General features: G+C 38.2%; 1 protein-coding gene across 4 annotated transcripts; it reads left to right on the top strand.

Moving 5' to 3' along the window:
* The first annotated feature begins 7 nt into the window (after positions 1-7).
* On the top strand, positions 8-11,529 carry stau1 (staufen double-stranded RNA binding protein 1). 4 transcript variants are annotated; one of them, XM_059329957.1, is made up of 15 exons: positions 8-199; positions 1,755-2,063; positions 2,405-2,526; positions 2,633-2,777; positions 2,903-3,056; positions 3,164-3,335; positions 3,441-3,536; positions 3,938-4,150; positions 4,899-5,042; positions 5,176-5,322; positions 6,145-6,220; positions 6,331-6,650; positions 7,900-8,022; positions 9,484-9,563; positions 10,811-11,529. In XM_059329957.1, the coding sequence occupies exons 2-15, from the start codon at positions 1,877-1,879 to the stop codon at positions 10,896-10,898; spliced, it is 2,067 nt and encodes a 688-aa protein (XP_059185940.1). In that variant the 5' UTR covers positions 8-199; positions 1,755-1,876; the 3' UTR covers positions 10,899-11,529. The 4 variants fall into 4 exon arrangements, with proteins under 4 accessions (XP_059185940.1, XP_059185938.1, XP_059185937.1 ...); XM_059329955.1 differs by having other exon boundaries at positions 2,633-2,789; XM_059329954.1 differs by having other exon boundaries at positions 2,633-2,789; positions 2,900-3,056.
* The last annotated feature ends 1,552 nt before the right edge of the window (positions 11,530-13,081 follow it).

Raw genomic sequence — 13,081 nt, 5'->3', positions numbered from 1 at the left:
ACTTCCTGAGGAGAGAGGCAAGATAGGGCCATTCTCTTTAGTGTTTGCCCTGTTCTCCCAATGTCCACCTCCTCACCGCCCGCATTTTGATATAAAAATAACCTAGACTGACTCTTGAAACTGGCTATTAAGAAAAGCAACCGATAGTAAATCAACGTGTACTATGGAGTAACTTAAAACTGAACAAAGGAACGACGAGGTGAGGGTTATTTTGTGCAGTGACTTGTCGAGGGGTCTGGGTTAGCTAGCTAGCTAGCTAGCAATTTTACCGGCTGTTCCCAGACTCCTTGGGAATTATAAAGGCATGTTTAATTAGCTAATAAACTAATGTCAAGTACTGCTACTAATGTGTTGTGAGTGCATCTTCGTGAAGACACCACAGCTACGGCCATGGAGGTGTTAAGGAGGATTTTTACAGAGGTTGTCTCATTATGTCCATCCCATATTGACGTGGTCCTGTGGGAAAGATCGCATAGCCACCCATCGGCCTGATTTAATTTAGAGCTTGTCCTCCTGACAGCAATGTCTTCAAAAGACACATATTGTCAAATCATTTGTAAAATATACGTGCACAGTGATGCGAGAGACACAGTCGTGTGTGCATATTTGCAAGCGTTTGAAGCTACAAATTGTTAATCTTATTATTAAACACTAAGGGAGGTTTATATCTACTTTGCATTAACATGTTAGTTATTTTGTATATGCAGCGTTTAGTAGCATGGGGGTACATGTTAAAGCCAATAAGTGATTTAGTTAAATCACAGTGGGCGAGGGCTCCAAGGGCCCCACAACATCCAGACTGTGGACACAGGACTGCTCCCAAGCGTGCACCTTTGACAACAAAATAATAACTAGAAAGTTTTGGATCAGCAGCATGCATAAGAAGAGGTTCAGCAAACATGGAGGGGAAACAATTTAAGTCAAGAGTGGTGGGGTTCTTGTGTTAACATATTGTTTGATTGTCCTGGTCTTTGTTGTTCATGTTTTAATGCTGAAGTGATTACAAATGTGTAAAGGGTAGTAATCTGCATCATGTCCTTCACTGCTGTAGAGTTTATTTGACAAATTACTGTAAATGCATCAGTGCAACTCCTCTGTTGTGAGTTCTGTCGCTGTTGCCACAGATGAAATATCTTAAAGAGATGTTGTAGTCGTGTGCAATTATTCCATAATGGAGAAAGACACAACAATTCAGTTATGTTGACCAATGACAGCAGTACAGAAATATATTTTTAATGTTTGTTATAAAACACCTGTTACTTATGCTCACATAGTAAGAGAACTGCTTAATTTGTGGTTAAGGTTTTCTTTTGGACTACATTGTGTTTTTTACTTTTCCCAAGCAGGCAGGTAGGAAATCATGTCAGTGGGTTGTTGTATCTTAAATCTTACCTGTGAAACTCAGATGCTACCAGCATTGCCTCATAGCAAGAAGATGCTGGTTTTAAAATTCACCCCACCTTTATGTGTTTCTTTTGGATGTTCTCCCTGCCTCTGTGCTTGGATTGTGGAGGAAAGTCATGCATTGCAAACAGGGCAAGTGAATTGGTCATGCAATTGTCCTGAGATGTGATTGATTTTGTTTGTCAGAGATGTATTAGGCAGCCTGTATAGGGAACACACTATGTCTTACACATTGGGTTCTGGGGGCTCCAATATCAGTGGCAGTGAAATGTTAAAGATGAATTAAAAAATATGTAATTTATTTTACATGCAGAAATAAGCACATGCCTTATCATATCCTCCCTTTCCAGGCAGAGCTTACATTCAGTCCTCCTCAATCAACAGTTCCTCCCACTCTGGCATTCACCATTGCTGCACTACAAAGTTCTTACCTTGACCTCAGCCTACAGTTGACTCAGCGAGACCAACGAGGATGTCCCAGCTCCAGTATCAGCCTAGCCCCATGCCTGCTGCCTCTGCCCCACTGCAGCTGGGGCAGCCACAGCCCGGCTACAGCATCCCTTCTGCCTCAGGCACCCTACCCTCGGAGAGTGCCAGCCAGCCTATCAGGAGCTCCGCCCTCCCTGCGGGCTCAGCAACTCCCTACAATACCACCACAGGTTGGTGTTTTGGAGTATTATGTGACAAAAAGGCTTATCTTTCACTGTTACCAATATTTTTTCGCCATTAACATTTGTATTTTTTAAATTCAACCTTAAACCCTTTCCCATATTGTCCTGTCTATGGAGTGCTCTCTGTATGCAATGGTCAGAGAATATGAAATATTCAGTATTATATGCATCATGTTGTTTGAAGGTTTATCAAGCCCATTATGCCTTTCTCAGACTCTTTGTCTATTAGCTGGCAGATTTTGGGACTAGTAGCAGCCCTTTGTGTGTTCATGATCATATCCATTTGCTTATATGTGAGTATTTTGCACCTTATTTTGGTTTTGTCACAGTATCTAACATGGCAAACCCTAAAGAGAAGACCCCCATGTGTTTGGTGAATGAGATGGCCCGTTTCAACAAGATTCAGCCTGAGTATAAGCTGCTGTGTGAGCAAGGACCAGCTCACTCAAAGGTACTTTGACGCTATTTTTTACAGACAAACTGTGCTTTTGTCTTCTTTTGTCATACAAGTTGATGTTGATGAATATATTGTGTTTCCTGTCTCCTGCATCTTTCAGATTTTCTCAGTGAGGCTCACACTGGGAGATCAGCACTGGGAGGCCGAGGGGACCAGCATCAAGAAAGCCCAGCATTCCGCTGCTGCATCTGCCCTCGCTGAGACAACACTTCCCAAGCCTACCGTGAGAACACCTCGCAACACAGGCAAGAACCCAGGTGGGCTCTTCCCACTACTGGCTCTGTCGCTGTTTCTTTGTAATGTTTGTTGACACGGAGCAGAAACGTTTTCATAAGAGCCTTCTCATTTTTTTCCGTTGGCCTTACAGCAGATGGCATGACACATACCATGGAGTTAAATGCACTATGTATGAAGCTTGGTAAAAAGCCCATGTATAAACCCATCGACCCATATCCGGGGATGAGACCACCAAACTTCAATTACAATGTCCGGTCTCCAGGACCTTACCAGCGCTCTATGCAACAGTGAGTTTCCTTTACTTCGGAAATGAGACAAGAGACAACATTCTTGCGTTTTGTACTAATTCTGAGTAATATCAAAAAATCAAATGCATTTGTTTTTCTTTGTCAAGGTACTATTACCCATTTCCTCCTGTGGGACCAATGTTATACCACATGGAGCTTTCCATCGGAGGCCAACAGTTTATTGGGAAGGGACGCACACGGCAGCTGGCCAAACATGACGCTGCTGCCAAGGCCCTGAAAGTGCTGCACAAAGAGCCAATATTGCAACAGTTGCCAGTGGTGAGAAAAGAACACACTCTGTGAAATAGTGCCAGAGAGCCTTTGTGCTGTTTTATTCAGCCTTATGCCTTTTTCTTTCTTTAATATGCTTTCTGTTCCTGACAGATGAATGGAGAACCCGAGGAGGAGAACCTCAACAAATCAGAAATCAGTCAAGTGTTTGAAATTGCACTTAAACGCAACTTACCTGTCAACTTTGAGGTGATTTATGTGTTTCTTTTTGTAGATGTTAATAGGAATACATGAGTTTATTGATATGTAGACAAAATGTATGACTTTGCCCACTTTGTTATTATTATTATTATTATTATTATTATTTTCTTACTATTAAACCTTATCATGCCCAGACCATTTTTTGTCTCCTGGTTGTACACAGTTGTATTCCTTCTTATATTTTAGTGCTAGCATACTGCTAATTTTAGTAAGCATTGAACGCCATGAATGAAATTTAGTAATATTTATCAGCCAGGCTGCGGTGATCGGATGGTTCGACAGTACCACGTCCATCAGTGACTGAGAGGACTCTATATGAAAATGGCATGGAATCCTATGAGGACATTTTTAATTATTCTACATCATGATTTGTCACATTTGGTTTCCAGGTTTTAAAGGAAGAAGGTCCTCCCCATATGAAGAGTTTTGTAGTTCGTGTTGGAGTCGGGGAGTTCACTGGAGAGGGCGAAGGAAAAAGTAAAAAGATCGCCAAGAAACTGGCAGCAGCAGCGGTGCTGGGGGAGTTAAAGAGGCTACCCCATATACCCAGCGTGGAAAAGACGCTTCCACGCATCAAAAAGAAAACCAAATCCATCATCAAGGTAATGTAACCAGTGAGGTGCACAAAGAAAAAACACTACAGACCTAAAGACTAGGGGTGCACCGATTGCAATTTTCTGGCCGATCACCGATCACCAATTTTTAAAAAGCCCAAAGGTTTTTGTTCTGTACAACATACAGACAACTAGGGATGGCATCGATTTTCGAATATTCGAATAGTCATTAAATCATAAAAAATCGAATAATTCATCATATCTGGAAGAAAAAAAAGTTGTATTACTGGTGCCTTCCACACGGGGGCAGCGTAACATTTGATGATTCAGTGTGTCGCGCTAGATGCCAAGCTGTAGAAGAAGAAACAAACGGAGAGGGTTTTCCACGTGCTTGTTGTAAACAAACAGAGATCGCTAAGTGAACACCTGCACAGCAGCACATACACACTGTACTGCTACAGAGCTAACTGTAGCTAACTGCCGCTAACGGCGGCTCTTCTTAACGAGCCGGCCTCTGGCTCGTTAGCATCTCGTTAAGAAGAGTAAGAAGGAGTCGCTGGATTTGTCTCCAGTCGCTTTCTTGAAAAATAGTTGCTAAGGGGGTCTGAAAAGTTGCTGAATTTAGCAACAAAGTTGGGAGCACTGCTTCGCCGGTGGGGGGTTATTATCGAGGTAGATGAAATCGGTTTGACGTAAAGGAATCGGCCGATCCCGCAAAATTAAGGAAATCGGCGCCGATCGGTGCACCCCTACTAAAGACTCCTCATTAAGTAATGATTGCCCGTCACGCCAACAGCTGCAGACCAGCCCAGAATATGGCCAGGGAATGAATCCCATCAGCCGCCTGGCTCAGATCCAGCAGGCCAAGAAAGAGAAGGAACCAGAGTACAGCATGGTGACAGAGAGAGGTCTGCCGCGACGCAGGGAGTTCGTCATGCAGGTGATTCAACAGCTCCGGAGGCACGCCGTTAGCCTGACTTATGTAACATCTGCCTCTGTTTTCCTCTGCCTTCGCTTGTTTATTTCTCACCCGTTTTTCTCTTTCCTCTTCGTTTGCGTATTTACTGGTCCAGGTGACAGTTTGCGGTCAGACCGCAGAAGGAATGGGACCTAGTAAGAAGGTGGCCAAGAGGAACGCAGCAGAGAAAATGCTGGAGCTCTTGGGATATAAAGTGCCTCAGCCTCAGCCCCCAAAACCGGCACTCAAAACTGATGAAAAGGTACTGCTGCATCTTCTATCAAACGTCTTTTTTGTGGTTTTGTTTTGTGTTTGGTTGAGTTTCATGTCTTGGTATGTACACTACCGGTCAAAAGTTTTAGAACACCCCAATTTTTCCAGTTTCTTATTGAAATTCAAGCAGTTCAAGTCAAATGAACAGCTTGAAAGGGTACAAAGGTAAGTGGTGAACTGCCAGAGGTAAATAAAAAAAGGTAAGGTTAACCAAAACTGAAAAATAATGTACATTTCAGAATTATACAAGTAGGCCTTTTTCAGGGAACAAGAAATGGGTTAACAACTTAACTCTATGGAGTCTTGGGCTATTTTGTCCATTTTTTTTATTTTTTTCATATCTTTGTAAGTCATTTTGTTTCTTTTTTTAGTCTTTTGGTGTCTTTTTTTTTCATTTTGTGTCTTTTTTTGTCATTTTGTGTCTTTTTTTTGGTAATTTTGTGTCTTTTTTTTAGTCCTTTAGTCCAACATAAAATGTGATTTTGAATCTTTTTTTTACTTTCAAAACACTATCATGCTCAATAAAGAATTTGAAATGTTGCAAATGTGCACTGAGTGCACTGAGAGTACACTGAGACATTAAACTGCATAATTTTCAATTAAATTCTGGAAAAGTTGGTGTGTTCTAAAACTTTTGACCAGTAGTGTATATATGTATAAAATGTGTAATGTACTCTGAAGGAAGCGAGTGTCTTAAAGATTAAACATTGCAATAAAGTATTAAAAAATCAGTCCTATAAAAACAGCAGATTAAAAAATATTAGACATCTGTGCAAAGCTCATGTACATGTATTGATTTTGTAATATTCAGACTCCAGTGAAAAAACCTGGCGATGGGCGTAAAGTGACCTTCTTTGAACCTGGCTCTGTAGAGGAGGTGGCATTGAGTAAGTGTCAATAGATCTACTAGACTCAATTATTTTGTCATGTTGTCAAAACGCATTATGTCATTTCAGTTGTGCTAATGCGTACCTCACAATGATGTTTTCCTCTGAAGGTTCCAAGGAGGAGGACTTCCGCCTGCCTTACTTGAGCCACCAGCAGCTACCTGCAGGTATCCTGCCCATGGTCCCTGAAGTGGCTCAAGCAGTCGGGGTCTGCCAATCATCCCAGGCCAAGGACTACAGTCGAGCTGTACCCAACCCTGGCAAAGCCACAATCACTGCCATGATTGCCAACGAGCTCCTTTACGCAGGAACATCACTGACCGCTGAGACGATGTTAAAGAACAAAAATAATCTGAACCAACTGCCCCACGGACCCCTCACCAGGCCCTCAGAACAGCTCAGTTTTCTTGCATCGGTGCAGAGCCTGCAGGTAATTCAAAGGCCATTGTGCCAGTGTGCATTGTCCACACAGTGCAGTGTGCAGTGTCCATGCATTTGATTTACTGGGAATCCCCACTGGGAGCAAAGCATGAGCGGCGTGTATACGATCTCTCACGCAATCCACACTAACTCAGTCTTCCGTTATGTTAAGTGAAGCGTGATCTACATAGACAGCTGTTGAAATCACACAAATATACCACTGTATATCAAGGTTATTATAGTAAACGAAAACTAACGAAATAACGAAAACTAGAATTGAAAAAACATTTTCGTTAACTGAAATAAAATAAAAATGAGAGTTTTTTAGAAAACGATAACTAACTGAAACTGTATTTTGTGGTTACAAAACTAACTAAAATTATAGTGAAAATGTCCTTAGTTTTTGACTTTCAGCTTTTTTCATACGTAAACCTTTTTATGTTGATATGAAATCTATTTCATCTATCTGGTTTTATGACTTAATAATAAACTTATTGGGGCTGAGATGGATCAGACAAAGGAAATAAAGGCAACATTTATTGTGACCTTATTGAATCTGGCACCCAACAAATAATTACAAAAAAACTAAAACTAACACTAAAACTAATAAAAACTAAACTAAAACTAAGCATTTTCCAAAAAATAAAAACTAATTAAAACTAGCAAACTCACTCTAAAAACTAATTAAAACTGACTGAATTTGAAAAAAATAACTGACAACGAAATTAAAACTAAAACTAATGAAAAATCCAAAACTATTATAACCTTGCTGTATATGTGTTTTAAACTTATTAACCACATGTTAGTTGATTAATCACTTTATCAGTCAGCCTTTACCGGACTGACTGATGGAAGAAATTTACTGAAATTTACTAATTTGCTGAAAAGTTTTCAGGTCGACTGATTTATTTTTTATCCCCGCCCACTATAGCGAGTGAGGGAATCTCCATGTAGTGAAAGAGGAACAAACTGACTGGGAGCATTGATCAATCAGTGTTAATGTGGTTAATGCTTTTAAAATGCATATACAGCGGGATGTTTGTGTGATTTAATCAGCTTTCTATGAATGAATGAACAAATTAAACCTTTATTGCCCCACAGTGGAATTTGTCTTGCACCAAGAGCATAAAAAACATGAAAAGGCAATACACGATGGAAATAAATTATTTTAATAATCCTCTAAAAACGCTTCCAGTGGGGATTGGCCTTTAGACTAACAAAAGGTTGAGATTAATTGAAATATTTGTATTTCCTTGCAGGTGGAATACAAAGATTTTCCCAAAAACAATAAGAATGAGTTTGTGTCACTGATTAACTGCTCCTCCCAGCCGCCGCTCATCAGTCATGGGATTGGGAAAGATGTAGAATCCTGTCATGATATGGTAAGGAACTGTATTGTTGTTGTGGTTAATACTCTTTAACAACCGTATGCCTGGAATGCTTCTGTCAATACAATGCCACTTTGCAGCCAAAATGAAGAAATGTGACAGTATTTGGACGTCTCAGGAAGGGTTGTGAGCTTCTACATGAGTTTGAAATCCTTGAAAACACTTGAACTTTAATGTGAAAATTAGGTGATATAGAGTACCAAGTCTACTCAAACACATGTGACACATTTTGAAACAATTCAATTTGTCACCCTTCTGTAGAATTCTGTCATGAAACATTTTGGTGTCTTACAGAACAATAATATCTAATTCAATGTGATGAAGAAGTCTAATCATCAATGTACTGGATGTGCTTTGCTATAAACATGTAATTTACCACAGCTGTAAATATGCAACTTGACATTGGTCATTGGCAGTGGTGGAAGAAGTATTCAGATCCCTTACTCAAGTAAAAGTACTAATACCACACTGTGAAATTACTCCACTACAAGTAAAAGTCCTGCATTCAAAACTTACTTAAGTAAAAGTACAAAAGTATCAGCATCAAAATGTACTTAAAGTATCAAAAGTAAAAGTATTCGCAATGCATAATGGATTCACTCAGATTGTCCAAATATATTATTGTATTATTATTTTTGATGCATTTATGTTAGCTTTGAATTTACTGTTGTCAACATAGGGCTCATTTTAACTACTTAATATACTTTTGTGTGGTTTAATTAGTACAAATTTTAAATCTATTATGTTTTATGTTAAATCTCGACCTGAAAAGTAACTAAAGTAACTAAAGCTGGCAGCTAAATGTAGTGGAGTAAAAAGTACAATAGTTGCCTAAAAATGAAATGAAGTAGAAGTAAAAAGTAACATAAAATGGAAATACTTTAGTTCCTCAAAACTGTACTTAAGTACAGTACTTGAGTAAATGTACTTAGTTACTTTCCACCACTGGTCATTGGTCATTGGAAGGTCTGTTGAATTTGACAGGAAAATGGTTTAGGATCCTGATATATAACGTTTAACAGTATCAGAACTGGCCAGACTGCGTTTATCGTGGTGACGAGGTGTTTATCAAATTAGAAAATTGCAGCATATGTATTTTATACAGTCTATGATTTTCACTCACAGAAACATGTTCCAATCTTAATGAGGCAGGATGAAGTTTTTTGCAGGTTGCCATATACTATAATTTCTACAGTCTATACTAAAGGCCAGTGTGTGTTACTGCTCTAGCCCAGAACAGAACAGCCAGTGTGACTGGTTATCTGACATTTATTTCCTGAGAATGATAGGGAAAGTCTTCAAAGGTCCCAGAATGGGAGCCAGACACCCACTCCTTTTTGTTGAAGAATGCCTCCTACCAAGACTATACAGCTTTACTCTACTGACTTGTAGTAAATTGAGTTGCTTCTTAAACATAGTCACTGCAATAACATACAATGTTCTTCACCTCTACAGGCTGCATTGAATATATTGAAGTTGCTCTCGGAGTTGGACCAGCAGTCAAATGAAAGGACAGGAAATGGACCAGTCTCTCGGTAAGCTGCTAAAAAAAACACAATGTCTCTCCACGCGCATACTTGTTTACGATAAGCCTTTAATTACGCTAATAATCGTTATGAGTAATCAGAATAAAAATGCCTCACGCAAACACTTCAATCAGCATAAAATGGCTGTTGTTGTCACTTGTGCTCTCTAATTTTCTAAGTGCTACATGTTTCCAAGGAAACCTTGGGGAAATAATCTGTTTATTTTCTGAACAGAATTGACAGAAGGCTCAGCTTTTTGCTTAAAGACCCAGTAAAATGACAAAAATGTTTTTATCCTCGGTCTTCTTGTTTATTGTTATGTTAATATGCCTATTGTTAAAAAAAAAAAGAAAAATAGAATCAGTATCAAAGTTTTGTTGCATTTAAATCCTGACTCTTCCTTCACTCGTTTACAAAAGTTTTATGCATTCAAGTGAATCTTAAGATGACTAGCTAGTAGGGCTGGGCGATATGGACCAAAAGTCATATCCCAATATATTTAGGCTGACTGTCGATATACAATATATATCCAGATATTTTTATCGCAAAGTGAGGGCAAATCCATATGTGACATGTCACAAGTCGTTTTATTAAAAGCATTTATTTAGGTGAACATGAATACTGTAATAATAACAACAGGAGTACTTTTTTAAATAAAAAAAATCAAAGCTCCATAAAGTGCACATTTAAATAAAAAATATCTTAAATAAAAATAGCCTATGAAGTAAATATATTTATATGTGAAATGAATAACGAACATTACAAAATAACTAAATATGACAAACCCTAGTAAGGGCAGCATTTATATATGAAAAAAGAAAAAAAATGGAACTATATATATATGTATGCGATATTATGATATTTAAAAATATATTGATATATTTTTTAAATCGATATATCGCCCAGCCCTACTAGCCAGCCACACCGATCATATAAAACAAATTCACAATAAGACGAAAGATCAGAAGAAATGTGTTTGGATGTGTTGGGAAAAAAACTTGATTTTATTCCAAAAACAATGTGGCTGATGTCTGGGAAAAAAAAACAGCAAATCCTGCCTTGTAGTACAGGTACTACAAGGCAGGATTTGCTGTTTTTTTTGGGAATCATTATCTCCGTGAACATTTAAATAGTTTAATAGGATTTGTTATTGAATTGATTACATTCAGATTTGATCAACTGGTTCACCATTACAGAAATATTTTGGGACTTATTAAGTGTTAACTCTGACACTATATGTGACTTTTTCTCTGCAGGTGTGGCAAGCAGGAAATCGAAGGTGACTTGCACCTCAAACAGGCTAACTCAAGCACATTGGCACAGACCCTGGATGGCACTGTTTAGATGATCAGGTTTGGTTGTCTGTAAAAGCACTAAAGAAAACTCAGACACTGTGTTCTCAGTTTTAGACGGCTACAGGACGCTCTGTAGGCTCTAAACCCTCACTGTTTATATTCATCGTTCCAAAATGTTCACAGTTAAACAAGATTGAAAGGAAAAAAATAGGCAATTCTTCCCCTTGATGTTGTTTAATTGTACACAGTATTTATTTTGTTGCTTTGTAGAAAACGTTGCTGCATCCTAGTCAACGAGTCGGGGTTCACTCAAACAAATATGTGAATTCTGTTTTCTTTTGCCCAGAACTATAGCTTCCTCTCGGTGAGACCTTCTAATTCTTGTTTTTAAGTCTTTTATGTTTTATCCCCCGCTGAGATAGTTCATTAGAGGTTTGGACCTCGTCTTTGTCTGGGGTGCAGCCGGTGAACCTCTGTTGATTTTCCGAGAGTGCTTTACATCAACAACCACAAGTGAAGTGTTATTGACATTACCATGTAGGGCCGGGAAGAATTTGTGACTAAATGTAGCGTGTGATGTAATGTGACGTTGTCTCTGCTGTGTGTCAGGGACGTTTCCCTGTGGCGTCAGTTCTCCCTGATACTCCCTTTTCCTCCCTCATGTCAACCTCCCTCTTCTCTCTCCGCTCCCCATGGTAATTAAACTTACGTGCTTACCTGCACAAAACAAAGCCGCCTGTTATCTGGTCTTTTTCTTTACCTGCCAATGGCAAAATTTATATCTGAGAAGATCAGGTTATCTAGCTCTGTGTGGTTATTAAATATAATTTATCAATTGTCAGTCATATATCTTAACCCTCTATGGTACGACGTTGCCATATGGCAACAAACCCATTTTAACCTCCTGTGACCCTGCGTCCTCATATGTGGACATTTCATTTTAGGTTTTATGGACCTTATACTTAATTCTGCTTAACTATAACATGTTGTCCTCAGTAGTACACACTCTAGAAAAAGCACAATACATCAATTAGTGTAAAAACCAGATGGCAGCACCTGGCTAAAGTCAATCAACAGCTTATCCCTAGACAAAAGTGGACCAGGTACAAAATCTGATCAGATTTTATGGTTAAAACTTGTTCATTTGTGCTTAGTAATGTTTGTAGCTTGATATTCTGTGCAAGTTTGACTATTTTTAGCAATATTAACAAGCTACGACTCTGCTAATCAGGAAGTACTCATTTGCGAACGAATAGACTTTTACTATAGTTCTTCCAAAGAGAGGGAGTAAATGTAAGGAAATAAAAGTTTTATACACTGGTGAATTAATTGTGTTATACAGTAAAAATTAACCGATTTGTTTTTTTTCAAAAACTACTTCCTGTTCAAAGACATTGCTTAGTTTTTGTACTCATCATGTCCTACAAATCCAAAATATCAAATATCTAGGAGAAACTAACAATACATACCAAACAAAAGCTTGGGTCTCAGGAGGTTAAGCCTTCTACATAAAGACAATACATCCCCAGTTATGATGCAATGAATTAAAAGAGAGGCGGGATTCTAATTATATCAATAGCCAACCAATTACTCACGATATGGCACAAAAATTTGAATTAAATTATGAAAAATGTATTTTTTTAAATAGTTTTTACTTTCAAATGAGATGCATCACATGCATGCATTCAGGCTACTGGGGATTGTTCAGACTATAACATGAGTTTTTAAATAAATGTTAATACAATTTTAAACAAAACTCTTGTTTTCATTACTTTCCACTATCGTACGATGTAAAAACTTACTAAAAAAAATAATATTTTTTGAAAATATCTCTTGATTATGTCTATTTTAAGACAAAAAAACACCCAAAACATTTTTTTACCAACTGGGATCATAATGCGTACCATAGAGGGTTAATGATTGTGTCAGCTTTTTCCAAATTAATGATTTTAGCACATTAGATGTTATTTAGGCTGTGTGCCGTGCTACCAACATTTGCTTTTTAAGGATTGAGTCATGAAAAAGGCAAAAGCACTTTAATTTTAATCAGAATTAAGCTGCTCAATCATAGATTACATTTATTCTTGTTTTTAGCTTTGTATCAAATCACTGAATACATAATTATATCTTTTTATGCAGAAGTTTTCATTTTTTATTTGAGTTTTCCAAACATGAGCTCAATCAATTATGACTGAAATAATTTTAAACTGCTCGTTCTTGCATCATACTGTA

This window comes from Centropristis striata, chromosome 3 (assembly GCF_030273125.1).
Source record: "Centropristis striata isolate RG_2023a ecotype Rhode Island chromosome 3, C.striata_1.0, whole genome shotgun sequence".
Classification (NCBI taxonomy): Eukaryota; Metazoa; Chordata; class Actinopteri; order Perciformes; family Serranidae; genus Centropristis; species Centropristis striata.
This window is presented reverse-complemented; position numbering and strand designations above follow the sequence as displayed.

What these genes read in the sequence shown, in the direction of transcription:
- stau1 (XM_059329954.1), top strand. Translation starts at nt 1,877, where the DNA reads ATGTCCCAGCTCCAGTATCAGCCTAGCCCCATGCCTGCTGCCTCTGCC. An exon ending in TACCAGCGCTCTATGCAACA is followed by an intron (nt 3,057 to 3,163) that starts GTGAGTTTCCTT and finishes TTCTTTGTCAAG; the next exon opens with GTACTATTACCCATTTCCTC. An exon ending in GGAAATGGACCAGTCTCTCG is followed by an intron (nt 9,564 to 10,810) that starts GTAAGCTGCTAA and finishes TTTTCTCTGCAG; the next exon opens with GTGTGGCAAGCAGGAAATCG.